The 17,156-nt window shown below is 49.2% G+C and overlaps 2 protein-coding genes and 1 pseudogene across 4 annotated transcripts; 2 read left to right on the top strand and 1 right to left on the bottom strand.

Moving 5' to 3' along the window:
- Positions 1 to 4,378: 4,378 nt before the first annotated feature.
- Positions 4,379 to 7,128, top strand: LOC119816511 (5-hydroxyisourate hydrolase). 3 transcript variants are annotated; one of them, XM_038333258.1, is made up of 4 exons: positions 4,379 to 4,539; positions 4,924 to 5,063; positions 5,983 to 6,118; positions 6,874 to 7,128. In XM_038333258.1, the coding sequence occupies exons 1-4, from the start codon at positions 4,480 to 4,482 to the stop codon at positions 6,961 to 6,963; spliced, it is 426 nt and encodes a 141-aa protein (XP_038189186.1). In that variant the 5' UTR covers positions 4,379 to 4,479; the 3' UTR covers positions 6,964 to 7,128. The 3 variants fall into 3 exon arrangements, with proteins under 3 accessions (XP_038189186.1, XP_038189193.1, XP_038189178.1); XM_038333265.1 differs by having other exon boundaries at positions 4,381 to 4,539; positions 4,889 to 5,063; XM_038333250.1 differs by lacking the exon at positions 4,379 to 4,539 and having other exon boundaries at positions 4,569 to 5,063.
- Positions 7,129 to 9,299: 2,171 nt separating this feature from the next.
- On the bottom strand, positions 9,300 to 14,985 carry LOC119800264 (annotated as a pseudogene).
- A 264-nt stretch (positions 14,986 to 15,249) lies between these two features.
- Positions 15,250 to 16,476, top strand: Scgb1c1 (secretoglobin family 1C member 1). Its single transcript, XM_038317614.1, has 3 exons — positions 15,250 to 15,304; positions 15,742 to 15,941; positions 16,301 to 16,476. Exons 1-3 carry the CDS (start codon positions 15,250 to 15,252, stop codon positions 16,331 to 16,333), a joined length of 288 nt encoding a protein of 95 aa, XP_038173542.1. The 3' UTR covers positions 16,334 to 16,476.
- Positions 16,477 to 17,156: the final 680 nt, after the last annotated feature.

The following is a 17,156-nucleotide window of genomic DNA, read 5'->3' on the forward strand; positions in this document are numbered from 1 at the left end:
CCAATAAACTGTAGCAGGGAGTACTATACAGCCAACATTTTAGATTCCACATGTGAGACAGTGCAGTGAAAATTCCTTCCCTGGTGAGAAACAACCGTGTTTAACACCCTCCTCATAAGGTTCTTTCAGTTTGTTTATATGGTGGATTATATTGACAGATTTTAAACCATTCCTGCATCTGTGGGATGAAGCCTACTTGGTCATGGTGAATGTTTTTTCTGACGTGTTCTTGGATTTGGTTTGCCAGTATTTTTTGTCAAGTTGGGAGTATAGGCCCCAGTCCCTCGCATCTATTCCAATCCCAGGCCTGGTCTGGACTCCAAATCCCAGCAGGCCAGATCCTGACCCCTCCCTGGAGATGGGGTCAGGACCACTCCCCAGGGTACTTAAGTGATCTCCCGAAAGAGGAACACGTGGTCTCCCTTTCTTCCAGTCATGTTCCTGCGGCTTCCCCATTCCCCCTCTGGGCCACCCGAGAGCGCAGATCTCCCATTAAACCTGGATATTTCTTAATTCAGCTTGTCTTGATTTGGCTTGATTGGGAATTTTTGCATTGTCAGGAGGCTAATATTAAGAAATATTCCTAACTTTTTTTTTGGTTTCTCGAGGCAGGGTTTCTCTGTAGCTGTGGAGCCTCTTCTGGAACTAGTTCTTGTAGACCAGGCTGGCCTCAAACTCACAAAGATCCACTTACCTCTGCCTCCCGAGTGCTGGGATTAAAGGCGTGTGCCACCACTGCCTGGCTGGTTTGCCAGTATTTTATTAGAGTATTTTTACATCAATGTTCATGAGGGAGAATGGTCTGTAATTGTAATTCTCTTTCTTAGGTGTGTCTTTGTGTGGTATGGGTATTAGGGTAACTGTAGCATTGTAAAAAGAGTTTGGCAATGTTCCTTCCATTTCTATTGTTTGGAATAATTTGAGGAGTATTGGTATTAGCCCTTCTTTGAAATTCTGGTAGAATTCTGCACTGGAGCCATCTGGTCCTGGGCTTTTTTATTTGGTTGGGAGACTTTTGATGACTCTATTTCCTTAGCAGTTATAGGTCTATTTAATTTGCTTCTCTGGTCTTGATTTAATTTTGGCATGCAATATTTCTTCAGAAAATTGTCCATTTCCTTTAAGCTTTCCAATTCTGTAGAGTACAGGTTTTTGCAGTATGACCTGGTGATTCTCTGGATTTCTTCCATGTCTGTTCTGTGTCTGTTGTTATGTCTCCCTTTTCACTTCTGATTTTGTTAATTTGGATATTCTTTCTCTGCTTTTGGTTAGTTTGGATACAGGTTTGTCTATTTTGTTGATTTTCCAGAAGAACCAACTCTTTGTCTCATTCTTTTTTTTTTTTTTTTCTGTTACTATTTGGTTGATTTCAGCTCTCAGTTTGAATATTTCCTGTTGTCTAGTCCTTCTGGGGTAAATTTGCTTCTTTTTGTTCTAGGGCTTTCAGGTGTTTTGTTAATTTGCTAGTATGGGATTTTCCCAGCTTCTTTGTGTAGGCATTTAGTGCTATGAACTTTCCTCTTAACACTGCTTTCCTTGTGTTCCATAGGTTTGGGTATGTTATGTGGTCATTTTCATTGAATTTTGGGAAGTCTAATTTCTTTATTTCTTCCTTGACCCAGTGGTGATTCAGTTGAGCATTGTTCAGTTTCCATGAGTTTGTGGGCTTTCTGCAATTAGTGTTGTTGTTGAAGTCTAAATTTAAGCTATGATGACCCAATAAGACAAAGGGTTTTTTTTTTCTTTTTTTGTGTCTGCTGAGATTTGTTACCAAGTATGTGGTCAGTTTGGAGAAGGATCCCTGAGGTGCTGAGAAGAAGGTGTATTCTTTTGTGTTTGGGTGAAATGTTCTGTAGATGTCTGTTAAGCCCTTTCGAGTCATAATTATCTGTTAGATCTTTTATTTCTCTGCTAAGTTCCTGTCTTGCAGACCTGTCCAGTGGTGAGAGTGGGGTGTTGAAGTCTATTAGTGTGTGGGGCTTGATGTGTGATTTAGACTTTAGTAATGTTTCTTTTACAAATGAGGGTGCCCTTGTATGTGGGGCATAGATATTCAGAATTAAGACTTCATCTTGACGGATTTTCCCGTGGTGAATATAAAATAACCTTCTTCATCTCTTTTGACTAATTTTAGTTTGAAGTCTATTTTGTTAGATATTAGGATAGCTATACCAGTTTGTTGTTTAGGTCCATTTGATTGGAAAATCTTTTCCCAATCCTTTACTCTGAGGTAATGTCTTTTTAGTTGAGGTGTGTTTCTTGTGTGCAGCAGAAGGATGGATTCTGTTTTCATATCTAATCTGTTAGCTTGTGGTTTTTTTATAAGTGAACTGAGCTCATCGATATTAAGGGATATTAATGGCTAGTGACTGCTAGTTCCTGTTGTTTTTGTTTTTGTTGATGGTGGTGGTATTATGTGTTTCTCTTCTTTGGGATTTGCTGATGTATTCTGGACACAATGGTTTCATTTCCTTTGGATATATATCCCACAGTGGAATTGCTGGAACAAATGATGATTCTATTTTGAAGAATTTACATACTGTAATCATACCCCTTCCAATGTACAGTTCACTCTACAGTGGGAGTGGTTCCCTTCTATTGACATGCTTTTTGGGTACTTACCACTTGCCTCTTTTAATTATAGCCATTCTTAGTTGGATGAGGTGATGTCCCACTGCGGGTTTCCTTTGCATTTCTTTGATGATTACTTGTGTCAAATACTTTCGTTTTGTTTCGTTTACCTGCTGACCATCTATATCACTTCGTTTCATGTATCTATTTAAATCATTGCCTATTGTCTTAGTCAGGTTTACTATCACTGTGATAAAAACACCACGACCAAAAGCAACTTGAGGAGGAAAGAGGTTATTTGCCTTATGCTTTTATATCACTGTTTATCACTGAAGGGAGTCAGAACAGGAACTCAAACAAGGCAGGAACCTAGAGGCTAGAGCTGATGCAGAGGTCATGGAGGGGTCCTGCTCACTAGCTTGCTTCCCCTTGGCTTGCTCATTCTGCTTTCCCACAGAACCTAGGACCACCAGCCCAGGGATGGCACCACCCACAATGAGTGGAGGTGGTGAGGGTAGTGGGGGTGGTGGGGGTGGATCCTCCCCTACTCCTCCCCTATCAATCACTAATTAAAAAAAAAAATGCCTTAAGTCAGGGTCTTGCTCTTGTTAGGCTTCCCTAGCCCTTTGGTAAGTAATTATACCTCAGTTACGGGAGATAAATTGTCACTCCAAGCATCTCTTTCTGCTTATAAAGCCTATATCTAACACAATTCTGTAACTAGACCTCTTACATCCATGCTGCAGGTATCTTATAATTTTGAAATGTTTTCACATTTTATTATGCTTTTTTGGAATCTCAAGATAGGTCAAGTGTTTATTATGACAAGTTTTTGGTAGCTAATTCCCTTAACAGTGAGACCTTGGGGTGGGGAGGAAGCTCAGTGGTAGAGCCTTTGCTTACCATGTATGACTGTGAATCACAATAAATAAGTAAATAAATAATGCCGACTCTTTTTCAAATTTGCTTAAAGGCGCCATAGGGTCCTGACTAGCAGAGCCTTCTTTGGGGTAAGTTTTGGGAGGTTTCAGTGTAACAATCCTGGTTCTTGAACAGGACAAGGTACCCGAAGCATTTCATTAATTATCCTTTATCAATAAAAAGAAATCAGGAGTCAGATATCAGGGTAAGAACCTGAAAGATCAGAGAAGCAGAGGAGCAGCCACCAGGGACTTCCTACCTCTTCCATTCCTTCCTCCAAAATATCCTCTCAACTCTGTCTTATTACTTCCTATCTGTCCACAGTCCTCCAAACCTCTGTGGTTAATTTTGGTCCGCTAGCGGCTAGCTCCACCCTCTGACTCAAAGCAAGCTTTATTTTCAGAATGAAATCAAAATATCACACAACAGGTACAGCACAGCTGCGGTTTCCTGACAACCCATCCACACCCCCATCCTACACCATCTCCAAGCTGACATGGGGAGGGGGGCAGCACACACGTGGAAGTCAAAGGACAACTTTGTGGAGTCATTTCTCAACTTCCACCTTTAAATGGCACCCAGGGAATGAACTGGCGACTTCAATGCTTTAACCCCTGAGATGTTTCGCCCGCCCTGCTCCAGCCACCTAACCAATTTCCCCGCCAGTCTTAGGGTAAGGCTCTACCGGTCCCGCCTCCCCAGCAACCAGCAGCCCTCCTTCCCCAAGCCACCGTCCCTCCCACACTTCCCCAAGGGACGCTCTCCCCAGCTTCCACTCTTTCCCCTTAAGTCACCACCCAAAAACCCCGATGCATGGCCGCCAGGGCTCATCGGGTGGGAGGCGGCTTCTCCAGAAGTGTTCAAATAGGTGGCCCCAGGAGTTGGGGCGGGGCCTCAGATCGTGTTGTGTCTGGGCTGACCGGAGGAGCGTGTTGCGGCTGGCAGGGTGACTGCCTGTGAGTGTTGCACAGAGCTCCAGGGCAGGACATGAGCTCCAGGACCGCCCCGCGGCTGATGACGCTCCAGAGACACCTCGGCTGGCCGCAGGTAAGGAGTTGGCCTGCACCCTCAGAATTCCTGTCTCGTGTGTAAGGGACATGGAGGGAGCCAGGTGTGGGAGGTTGGGGGTGAGGGGAGTCTCCTAGAAAACCCACTGAACCAGAGGCACAGGAGAACTGAGTTCTGGGAAGCTAAGACCACTGAGCAGCTGAAACAGAAGGGCTTCTACAAAGGAGAGAGGGTGGTACTCGGGTAGGGGCAATGGAGGGCGCTGGTCAGCTTTGTTTAGCGCTTGGCACCTCATCCTGCAACTCAGCAATTCAGCCTGCCCCTGGGCAGAGGGTTGTTTGCTCCCCTCACGAGAGAATCGAAGACACAGTTAGGCCTGTCCATACAGGCCCCGCGGAGATCACGTGGACTCTCTCTACTCAGACTGGTGCCATGGCTATGGAGAACAGCCCACTGACCACTCACGTGCTAGACACTGCCTCGGGGCTCCCTGCCCAAGGCCTCTGCCTCCGGTTGTCTCGCCTGGAGGCCCCTGGCCAGCAGTGGATGGAGCTGAGGACGAGGTAGGAGGCCGTTTCTGGACTGGGATCCGTGTGTGCCTACTCCAGCAGCTGTGTCCTTCCTGGGTTCCACTTGGGGACGATCTTAGGCAGCGGAACTGAGGTGGCACAGTGTGACTGGGGCAACACTGAGTGGGACTGAGACTGGTGTGGGCACTGGGGGCTGGAAGGCAGAACTGACAGCTGCCCTATTGACCCCTGAGCCTCCTTTTCCTCATATGAGATAACAGGGATATAAGTGACATTAACAAATCACCAGATATGCATGCCTGGGACAGTGTCGTGGAGTTGTCTGAGACAGCCCAATGGGCCTGCTGGGAGGGGAGCCAACTAGAGGGGGCAGATAGAAAGAACCTTGCGCCAGACTGAATGCCGAGTGCTGTCTTTTCCTTTTCTAGTCTCCATAGCTGTGAACTAGTAGTGTGATTTACCTCTTCTACAGAAAGAGACTGAGATACAGGGTTGAGGAGGTAAAAGCTAAGACTCCACTCTGGCCCTGTACTGGGTCTTCGACCTCAATGAGCCAGGCTGGAGCCCTGCCCCTGACCATGCCCCTGGAACATGCTCTTGGGGGAGGCCGGGATCTTCCTGTCAGTGTTAGCTAGCCAAAGCTGGCAGAGCTGTGGCCTTGAGAGCAGATCCTATTTAAGGGAGAGAGGCTCACCCATCTCCTCCCTTCTGACCTGTGGGAACAAGGTGTGGCTCATCACCTCCTAATTCAGTTCTAAAAGCTGGAGAGGTTTATCTTTTGTTTCTCTGCTTTATGATTTCCTAAATAGGCAGTGTGGCCATACCCTTAGAAATCGTCCCCCATCTGTTCTCCCTGCGTCCCACTGCGGGGATCATCTGAGGTCAATCGGTTTGTGGAGCAGGAAAGCTAGGGGAGGGCGGTTTCTCAGCTCTTCTCTTTGTCTCTTCCCAGCTACACAAACCTGGATGGTCGCTGTCCTGGGCTCCTGACACCAGGCCAAATAAAACCAGGCACCTACAAGCTGTTCTTTGACACGGAGAGCTACTGGAAGGAGAGGGGTCAGGAGAGCTTTTACCCATATGTAGAGGTGAGGGCCATGGATGGGTGGAACAGCTGGGCCCTGACTCACTTTGACCACAACCTCCTCCAGGCCAGGGACAGACTGGCCCCACCTCTCCCAGGGTGGTAGCAAATGAGTGAACACACCCTCCTTTGTGCTCTCAGAAGGTGTCCAGGGACCTGAGGCACCATTATGCTTCATTGATGACACGGGAGAGGCCAGGCTGTGTCATCCTTCTTTGTAGACAGGTTCTCATCTGAGCCCAGACTCCAGAGCACTGGGTGTGTTACCTCTGCATCACTGGCACAACTTAAGGGTGAATGATTTATTTGGGCTCGTTCTTTCAGCCCACGATTGCTCCACTCCATGCGCTCACCATGGCATTGGGGACAAATGGAACAGGAGAGCTGTCACCTCATGGTAGACAAGCAGCAGAGAGGAACACAAGGAAAGACACAGAGCCCTTCCTCCGGCGGGGCCCACCTCTAGGTTCAGTACCTACTAATGAGGCTATCACATGATGAATCCAGTTAATCACAAGAGATTAACCAGGTGATTAGATCAGAGTCCTTGGGATCAAATCACGTCCCCAAAGCCCACCAAAAAGCAACCAAGACTGCTATGTCTCCTCTTGGAAACACTTCAAACCATAACATCGGGCTTTTACCTAAGTGTCTCCCATTTGTAGGCAGCCACCAAAGCACCTCCTGCTCATCTGGAAGGCCCAGGAGCTGTTGCAGGAAGGACTCACCATCTTCAAGTGCCTTCTCTGCTTCTCCTAGGTTGTTTTCACTATTGCACAGGAGACCCAGAAGTTCCATGTACCTCTGCTGCTGAGCCCATGGTCCTACACCACCTACCGGGGGAGTTAAAGTGGCGCGTTACCCGAGGAAAGCCATCTGTCTGCCTGGCCACCTACGGACGTGGCCATCAAGGGACGTGAAGTTGCTGCTTGCTGAAGAGATGCTAGCTGCCCTGGAGTTTCCTAGCGGGCAGCTGTGACTTGGGTGTCAATAAAGTGAGTTCCAACACCTGCAGAGCTGAACCTATCACTGGGACAGGGGCATTCAGCCAAGTTCTGCTAGCAGTGCCCCTGCTCCAAGTATCTTAGTTTCTCTTCCTGTTGCTGTGATAAAATACTTGGACACAAGCAATTTGAGAAAGGGTTTTCTTCTGGCTCAGTTCAAGCTACAGTTCTCTGAGGCAGGGAGGTTACAGTGAAGAAAGACTGAGTGACGGAGCTGGACTCATTGTGGCTACAGTCAAGAAGCAGAGAGCAGCCTGGCGGTGGTGGCGCACGCCTTTAACCCCAGTGCTTGGGAGGCAGAGGGAGGTGGATCTCTGAGTTCAAGGTCAACCTGGTCTACAGAGCGAGTTTCAAGACAGCCAGGGCTACACAGAGAAACAAAGGAGGAGGAGAAAGAAGAAAAGAAGAGGAAGAGGAGGAGAGTGTGCAGCTAATGCTCAGCTACTTTCTCCACTTTATACAGTTCAGGATCCCGTGTCCAGGGATGGTCCTTCCCATAATTAACATGTGTCTTTCCGTAGCAGTTAGCACAAGCTAGTCCCCACAGGCATGCCCAGAGGCCTTTCTCTCGGGTCTTTCTAAATTTGGTCAAGTTGGCAACACCAGCCATCACACCAGGTGATCAAGGAGGCCTCTGAGAAGAGGCACTGAGGTCACAGGCAGAATGGAGAGGTGGGTATGGCACGGATAGGGAAGCAGGCCAGCAGCGAGGCTCTGTGAAGAGCCCTGCAGGGAGTTCTCCACAGACAAGGCAACAGAGGAAATATAGGAAAATCTTTATTGCTAATAAAAACAAAAACAAAAACAACTTGCTCTCTTTGGCATAGAAGAAATGTCATCTGGAGAGTGGAGCCGGGACTCACTGGAAAGGGGACAATGTATTCATGAGTCCTGCCAGACCATAGCCCAGCATCTTTCTGGTCACAGCCATCTCCAGAGCTTGAATCTCACATCCTTCAGGGCCAACAGCTTTACCTCATGTGTGCAGTAGGAGCCCCTACTAAGGCCTGTGGGGACAGGGCAGTGTCAGGAAGGGAAAGAGTCCATCTAGGTCTGGGAACTGTGTCAGACCTGTGGCCCACAGAGATCCAGGTCCCACTCCTTGCAGGGGCGAGGAGAAAGCAAGCACAGCAGTGGCAAGGAGAAAGCAAGCCCAGCAGCATGGTGTAAACGAAAAGTAAACGTTCGTCAACAGTTTACCAGCCAGTGCTAACAATGCCTTTATAGATGCTCATGTAGCTCACAGAAGGGAAGAAAGCAGAGAGGATGAACTTGGGGCAGAACTGAGGCCTGCATGGCTTAGGAGTTCCTCACCAGACACCTCTCAGGAAGAATGACCAGGCTGCCCTCAAACTCCTAGAGACCCACCTGCTTCTGCCTCCCAAGTTCTGAGATCAAAGGTGTGCACCACTATCCCTGGCATCAAACCACACCTTACTCCTTTCCCCTAGTGGGCACAGCCTCTCCTGAACCCTACGTGACTTTGTACCTTCTCTAAGGCCTGCCTTGGGAAGGACCCGAGTCATCTTCTTCCATCACAAGAGGCACGATCTGAGGCCACAGTGCTGGTGCTAACCTTCAAATGCCTTCCTAGTCCCACACTAGGGTCTCTGATCCCCATTCTGGCAAAGGCACCCTGTTTGCTTGCTTGCTGGCTGGCTGGCTGGCTGGCTGGCTGGCTGGCTGGCTGGCTGGCTGGCTGGCTGGCTGGCTTGCTTGCTTGCTTGCTTGCTTGCTTGCTTGCTTGCTTGCTTGCTTGCTTGCTTGCTTGCTTGCTTGCTTGCTTGCTTGCTTGCTTGCTTGCTTTTTGAGACAGTCTCACTGTGTAGCTCTGGCTGTCTTGGAGCTTGCTATGTAGACCAGGCTTGCCTCGAACTCCCAGAGAACTGCCTGCCTCTACCTCCCAAATGCTGGGATTGAGTGCACCACCACACACAGCCCTATGCACCTTTTTTAAAAGTGTTAATTCCAAAGGGTAGGAAAAAGGATTGATGAATTGATATGTGTGGAACACTTGGAGCCTGGTCAGACTCTGAGGAAATGCTCAAAAGGCTCCTATGGCTTGGGAGCCAACAGCTAAAGGGTATGTAAGGATGGACTCTGAGAACTTGGAGGCTCAGCCTGGGTCTTACCCTTCCTCTGCCCAGACCCCCAAGAATCAACGAAACAACATGGATATCCCTAAGAACCATACACCCAGCAAATGGCCCTGCTTTTTGTGGACAGGTACAGGATCTGAGGGACAGGTACAATGAGAGAACCAGGGCCCAAACTGGTGTGTTGACAGCTGAGAGCCTGTTTGGGCAGCATGGATTGTGGAAACCAATGGAAGGCATTGCCTGTATCCAGAACTCTGAAAAATGGGAGTGATAGAATGTCTAGACATGGCTCCAAATGTGGGACTCCACCCCATAGAATTAAAGTTTGGTTTAAGCCATCCTTGTGAGGTTGCTGCTCTTGGTCAATCCTTTGGCAGACACTGAGCGGCCACCTCAGGAACAAGTGAGGATTGAGCCCAGCCTCTCTCTAGTGCACAGTATATGTGTTCCAGGGTCCCAACTCGAATTAAAGCCCTCCAGCGAGGCAAAGCTTCATTTCTGATCAGAAGGCTGTGCCACTCACAAAGCAGAAGAGCAAGCTCACCAAGCCAGGAATTCCTTAGGTTTTTTACTAATCAAAGAGTATTGGGTTTTTCCCTATTGGGCTGGGTCCATCTTCACTGTCCTCATGTTAGCTGGTTTGGTTGGTTTTGGTTTTTTGTTATTTTTTTTAATCAGTGCAAAGGAACTGAAAGAAAGGGCCAGCCCTTCAAGTTACAGGACTAGAGCAAAAAGGGCCTTTGTATTAACAAAAGGTTTACTAGGTTTGGAGATAAGGGATTAATCAGGTTGGAAAAAATTTTTTAAATTTTTTGTAAAAATCTTTTAAGGTAGAGATTTAAAATTTTGCATAAGTCTTACAAGCTGGGAGATATTAAAAGATTGAAATTGCTTGTCATAAAGAGCTTTACAGTTTTTAAATAATATTTAGTGTTTCTTTCATGGTGAGGGAGGGACACAACAGGGAGCAGAACCACAGTGTACCACAATAGGCAAACCTGTAAGCGGTGGCAGGAAAGAGGCCTGCACCAGGCACCAGCCCACATGCCAGGCTGAGTGATTCCCAGCAGGTGCAGGCCACATCCTCTGGGGCTGCTCTGCTCTGCTCCTTCGCTTCAGGCCTGCCACACCTGGCTGGCCTTGAACTCACAGAGATCCGCCTTGGCTCTGCCTCCTGAGAACTGGGCTTAAAGTTGTGATCCACCATGCCCCACTCTTTTTATTTTTTTAATTTCAAAAAGTTTATTTTAATAAGCAATTACACATTTCAATTTGGATAAATGTTTTGTTCATTTTTTTTTTAGAGTCCTCTGGTTATGTTCCACCATATACAGGCCTCAGGTTTAATGGCATCTGCTTAATCACTGAGTTCATCTTAAAATAACCATTCTGTCCTCCTCAGAAAAACCAAATGGCCCAAGCCCTCAGCGCCCTCGACTTCACTGCAGTCTTCCGTGTCACCGAGCTTCATCCAGCCAGCTGAGGCCGGTGGCTCCCAAGCGTCCCACATTGCTTCTGGTCACTGTGTTTTAGCACAGAGATAGAAAAGCTAACTATTCCCACTATGGAGAGACTCTTGAGCGCTAAGGTGGTGCACTGTCTCCTTCATTCTGACAGTCACTCTTATCAGTGTGGCACCACTAGTCAGAACCGCGGGCCCATGAATGTACCAGACCCGCGACTGCCACAGAAAGCAATGACTGCCGAATCGGAGATGAACCGTTATGGTACTATGAGAGCTAGCAGCCAACAAGTTCCCCATTAGGTTACCCCATAGGTTAACCTTCCACTCTCTATATATTCTAGCGCCACAAGGCCACATGTAAATAGGACAGAGTTGCATAAAGCTGGCAGGAAGGACGGGAAGGGTAGCTGAGATCTCCTCACCCCTTCCTTCTAGGAGGGAATGCCAACAGGGCCAACCTCCAGGACCCCTCATGAATGGTCATCGCTGCTTCCCATGAAGGTGGTGATGATGTTTATGCTCGGAGGACAGCATTCTACAAGATGACCACTTAGCTGGAGAATGAGTGTTTCTGTGAACAAAGCCAGTTTGATCCCAACTTATTAACAGCATAGAGTAATTTACTTGGTTCATAGCCTCAGTATTTTAATGATGTTAAAATTTCCATAAGGCTCTGGGCTGTGGTGGCGCACGCCTTTAATCCCAGCACTCAGGAGGCAGAGACAGGAGGATCTATGTGAGTCTGAGACCAGCTGGTCAACATAACAAGTTCCAGGACAGCCATGACTACAGAGAAAGAGACCCTGTCTCAAAACAACAGTGGACTGACCCTTCCCCCATCAACTATTAGTCAAGAAAATACCCCGCAGGTTTTTCCAGGTCAGTCTGATAGAGAGAATTCTTCAATTGAGATTCCTTCTTTCCAGATTTGTCCAGGTTTGTGTCAAGTTGACAAAACCAACCAGCACTAGTACAAGACAGTACCAGAGGTGGGGGCATCAGCCAAGGAGTTACTGCGATGGCGATATAACAAATACAAGTGTCTGGACGTGATGCGGGCCAGGAAGTGATCCCAAACAACTTCCGAGTCAGAGGGTCAGAGATGGAATGTGAAGGGGACTGCCACTGCACAGTGTCCACTACTAGAGAACAACCTGACACGGTGCCGGAAGAGATAGAGGACAGTCCACAGGAGGAGAGGGGTCAAGGGGCAAGTGTTTAGGGTATGAGGTTGCGGATTAGGGCAATGCTGTCACCTACACTAAGACGAGAGGAGTAAACAGGGACAGGCAGCTGGGAAACTCTCAAATGCTCAGAGCAAGAAAGCCTGCAGGGTCGTGTCCGCCCGCGCGTGCTGCCGAGGGTCTAGTGTGCAGGAGGAATAACTGCAGACTGGACACCAGTGACAGAGGCAGGCCAGGGGGCCGCTTGTTCCACTTGCAGCCCCCGCTTGGGACAGTGTAAAGTGACAGAAGTTGAGCCAGAGAGTCTGTGAAAGAGCCAGTTCTGTGTCAGATCTGGGGGAGGGGGGGGTTCCTCCAAACAGATATCCAGATCAAGCCCCCGGAAATGCTACTGCAGGAGTCAGGTCTCTTCTTCCATCACGTGGGTTCCGAGGATCAAACATCAGGTCCCTCACTAAGCCATCTATGTGGCCCTCAGAGCCACACTTTAAAGATGACCCATGGTGAACTCCACAGCAAGGCAGGAAGGAACCCGGTCAGCTCTCCCACTGACTCTGCTGACAGATGCTGCATTGCACAATCGCGCCCACGTGTGTTTTTCCAAAAGTATTTTATTAGGTTAAAATATTCCTTAGTGAGCAGCAGTTATTCATGTGGAGAATTCAGAAAACCAACTTTTGACTATTTGCCTTGTCCTTGATTGAAGCCTTAATTACAACATTCCTTCCAGTAGGATCTGAAGTCTGAGAGGCTGTTGTTAGCTTGCAAATCTTCTGTCTGTTCCTATCTGATCACAGGAAAAGTATGGGATGGGCAGTGCTCTCTTCTCAATTTACATCTTTATAAGAGTCCAAATCCACACACACATACACACACACACACGCGCGTGCATACACACACACACACGCATGCACATACACACACATGCGCACGCATGTGCGCACACACACACACACGCGCGCGCGAGCACATTGCCTCGGGCCAAAGGCTTTGTCAGTTTGGCCGGAAGACTCATTGCCAGTCATGAATTCATCGACTTTTATCTTTCACCACCAGCTTTGGGACACTCTATGCTTTTCTATCCACATGTGTCCTGTCACCAGCCGGAATGGATGAGCAGCAATTTCTTCGCCTGAAGCACTTATGCCAATCACCACACTGACTTCCCAGCCTCTGTGGGCTGCCTCAAGGGCTGCTCTCATGACCTTCATCTTGTGGGTACCTCAAAGGAGTAGTCTGTCCCCCTCCCTACCGTGTGTCATCTCATTGAGTACTTCCTGGGTGGGTTAATACATTCAGAGGCTCCAGATTCTTCAGCCTTTGAAAATTTACTTTTTTGTTTCCTCCGGTTTTTCGAGACAGGGTTTCTCTGTGTAACAGTCCTGGCTGCTCTCAAACTCACAGCGATCCACCTGCCTCTGCCTTCCAAGTGGTGGGATCAAAGGCGTGCGCCACCACCGCCCAGCTGAAAATTTATCTTTATTGATGTCAACACCGTGATCCATGTTGCACCAGCCACTTTCCAGCCCATGATCACTCAATTTCAACGCCTCCCCTACCACCAAAGACTGCAACAGCAGACCCTTGGCAGTATTCGTAGCAGCATAGGCAATTGAAATGCGATCACCAAGAAGGCAGATCTTATCCAAAGGCCCTGAAGACTCAATTTTAGGAACAGAGATGTCAGTCATAACTGCGTACTTGGAAAAGGTGCTGGTTCCCATGAAATGAATAATAGACTTTCCTGGCTGGGGAGATGACTCAGCGGTTAAGAGCACTGGCTGCTCTTCCGGAAGTCCTCAGTTCAATTCCCAGCAACCATGTGGTGGCTCACAACCATCTATAATGCGATCTGCTGCCCTCTTCTGGTGTGCAGGCAGACATGCAGACAGAACACTGTACACATAATAAAGAAATTTTAAAAAAGAATAATAAAAGCTGTGGAGACAGAATTTTTAAAAAAGAAAAATAGTTTCCTTTGCAGGTAAATCTGCTAGCACCATCTGGCATTAATCCTTGCCCTGAACAGCTCTTGTCTTCTGGCAAAGGTTTGTTTTAGGATTCAGACAAAATTTGCACTCTCTACGCTGTAGGAAGTAAACTGGGATATGACAGTGTCACCTGCGTTCAGCTTATAACCCCTCCGCCAACGCTTTCCACAATTCCAGCATCTTCATGTCCCAAGATCACCAGGAAACACCCCTCAGGATCAGCTCCACTCGGGGTATAGCCATCACACAGGGTGCAAACGACGGTGTCAACGATCGCAATCTGAACATCATGAGCCTTTGGAGGTGCTGCGTCCGTCTCCCCTATGGAGAGAGGCTTTCCAGCCTCCCGGTGACTGAAGCCTTGCACCTGATCATCTGATTCGCCGTGTCCACGAGTTCAGGTTCGTGTGCTGAACATCCAGAACAACCGTAGCAGAACCAGGGTACTGGCAGGGTGTGTGTGAGGGGAGGGGCTCGCTCCCACATTTGTAGACTTATACACATAAATAGGTTCCATCACTATAGATTAATTTCATACTAGCAGGAGGTTAGCAAACATTCATTATGAACAGGAGACTAAGAAAGGCAGGAACTACTGACATTGAAGGGCATAAAGCCGTCTGGCAGAGCATACACAAGGCTGAAACTAAGCAAGGGAACAACACCATGATGCCCTGCTCAGACATGGGATACTAGGGCTCTGATGTGGATAGAGGGAGAATTCTGTGTTGAAGAAGGGGCCTCCTGGGTCTGAGCAGTATCTGCAACCAGCACCATGTAGGAGAGACCATTAGGCCACCAGGTGGCAGCAGAGGATAGCAGAGAGAGGCAGGACACCGCCCAGCCACAACTCCGCCGAGCCAACCTACCTCTGTTGGACACTGCCTCCAACTTCAGACCTCCAGTGGCCCTGGGTCCCCCCAACCCTAGAAAGCCCCCACCTCTCTGACCTCATGTGTCCAGGCTCCTCTCCTGCCTATAGGAGCAGGATGGCCTCAGCCTACCCCTCTCCAAATGCAGACTAGAACTAGGCAGTTCATTAAGCAGAGGTGGTGGTGGGGGTCCCAACCCCAAAGAAAGATCTGGACCCGTCCCAGAACCTGTCACTGCATCCTGGAGGCCACCCATGGCCTTTGGCTCTCCTCTCTGTTAACTAACTGGCACTTGGTTCGCCCTGTCTGGGATGTATTCCACTTACCCCGACTCGTTTGCCAACAGCCCCCTTATGATCCACTCAAGCCTGGAACTTCTTGGCACCTGGTGGAGCACAGTGACAGGCCTGGCCCAGTTGGCCTGACAGGTCCTGAGAGATATGGTCCGCCCCTGGGCAAGGTGCCACCTGCTGAAGCATAAAAGCCTGGTATCCCCTACGCAGTTCTTGAGACTGTCACCATGAAGGGGAGCAGCGCTCTGCTGGTGGTGGCTCTAACCCTGCTCTGCATCTGGGGTAAGTCTAGGCCTTCCTTACTTCTGGCACTTCCAGAAGATGAGGGGCCCCAAGGGACCGAAATCCTGGCACCAGGTGGATAACGCCTTTCTGCATCACAGACCCCCAACTGCAAAGAGCAGGGGAATCTGTTGATCCCAGTCCCAGCCCACCCCACCCTGACCTAACACTAACCAACCACCAAGGACACCGTCACCCACCCTGGCTCAACCCAACTTGCCCAGGCCCTCTGAATCCAGCTAGCCCAGGGGAAGAAATCCCCTGCATCAGGGCACAGCTGTTCTTCCCTGATGAGGTCAGGAACTCATAGAGGGGAAACCACAGCAGCTCCCACTAGTGGTAATGGGGAAGGGTCCGGGAAGTGACAGGAAGATGTGGGACAGACAGCGAAGGAGAGTGAGTCCCTCCCTTGGCTCTATATCCCCCTCGCCATGCAGGGCCGAGCACCGCAGAGGATGACAATGAGTTCTTCATGGAATTCCTGCAAACGCTCCTGGTGGGGACCACAGAAGAGCTCTATGAAGGGCCCCTGGGCAAGTACAATGTCAATGATATGGCCAAGGAAGCCCTGGGAGAGCTCAAGTCCTGCATCGACGGCCTGCAGCCTGTGCATAAGGAACAACTGGTCAAGCTGCTGGTAACTGGGCTGGGACTCCCAACTCCAAATGCCTGCAGTTCTCCTGAGACCCACCCATGCCTGGTACCTGATCGCCAGTGCATGGCATGCCCACCCACCTACCCCCCAGACCTACATCAGCAAACTTATGGGGACCTCACAGAGAAGCCTCTGAAGTCCCTTAGTCCTGCTTCTCCCAAGGATTATGTCCCACATAGGCGGTGCATCTGCACACAGCTCCCCAGAGTGCTAGGAGGGGTAGACCACAGTGTGCATAACCTGTCTCCTCCACTGGGGTGAACAGGCCTGTCTGCCTCGGGGACTGGTGGCTCTGGTTGTTGGTTACCTGCCCTCCTGGTCCCCACACACTTCTCTTTCAGGTGCAAGTGCTAGATGACCAAGAAGACACATAAGCAAGCCTGAGAGACACGGTTTGGCTTCTAGAACGACGGGACCAGCCCCACAAGCAGCCGTGGATGAGCCAAGACCACTGCTTCCTCATGAATCAATTCACCCTCGAACTGTTAAATCAATAAAGCCTCCTGCAGCTCGGGCACTGGCTTCTCTCTTTCTCTCTCTCTCCCTACAACACAGGAACACACAAATGTCCTATCAAGGACACCCTGAGGGATACACCAAGATACAGACTCCTGTGTGGGGTCACTTCCCAGAAGCAATGTGTGAGAGCAGCCTCAGGGCAGTGTGTGAAACACCGGAGGAATGGGGCCTACAATTGGGAGGTGGAGGAGCCTAATTCAGGAATGCAGGACTGGATCAGGCTGAGGGCTCTCTGTGGCTGGTGATTCCTCTCAGGGGCTATGCATAAATAAATCAGGCAATAGCACAGCCAGCTGCACATAGGCCCTGGAAGCTCTGGAAACAATCTCTCTCTCCCTAAATTTGCCCCAGGAAAGAGAGCCTGAACTGAACCAGAACTCAAGAGGAACCTAATGAGGTCAAGAAGGGAAGCCCTGAGGGCTCGCAAGAGCACCCGAGGGTCCTGAAAGCTGGGCTTTGCCATCAGGACAGCTGGAAGGGCAGCGGGCTCTGAGGAGGTGTAGGAGAGAGCGGCCTCTGTAGGGAAGTCCATCACAGTCTCCAACCTAACCCTGCACTCCTAGACCCCCAACAGCCAGAGCCTACCTGTCTCCCTGTTTCCCCAAAAGCTAAGGAACAACCTGCAACCTTGCCACCACAAAGAGTTAAAGAACCTGGAGAATAAGGGGGTCCCTGAAG

The sequence above is a fragment of the Arvicola amphibius genome, chromosome 1, assembly GCF_903992535.2.
Source record: "Arvicola amphibius chromosome 1, mArvAmp1.2, whole genome shotgun sequence".
NCBI lineage: Eukaryota > Metazoa > Chordata > Mammalia > Rodentia > Cricetidae > Arvicola > Arvicola amphibius.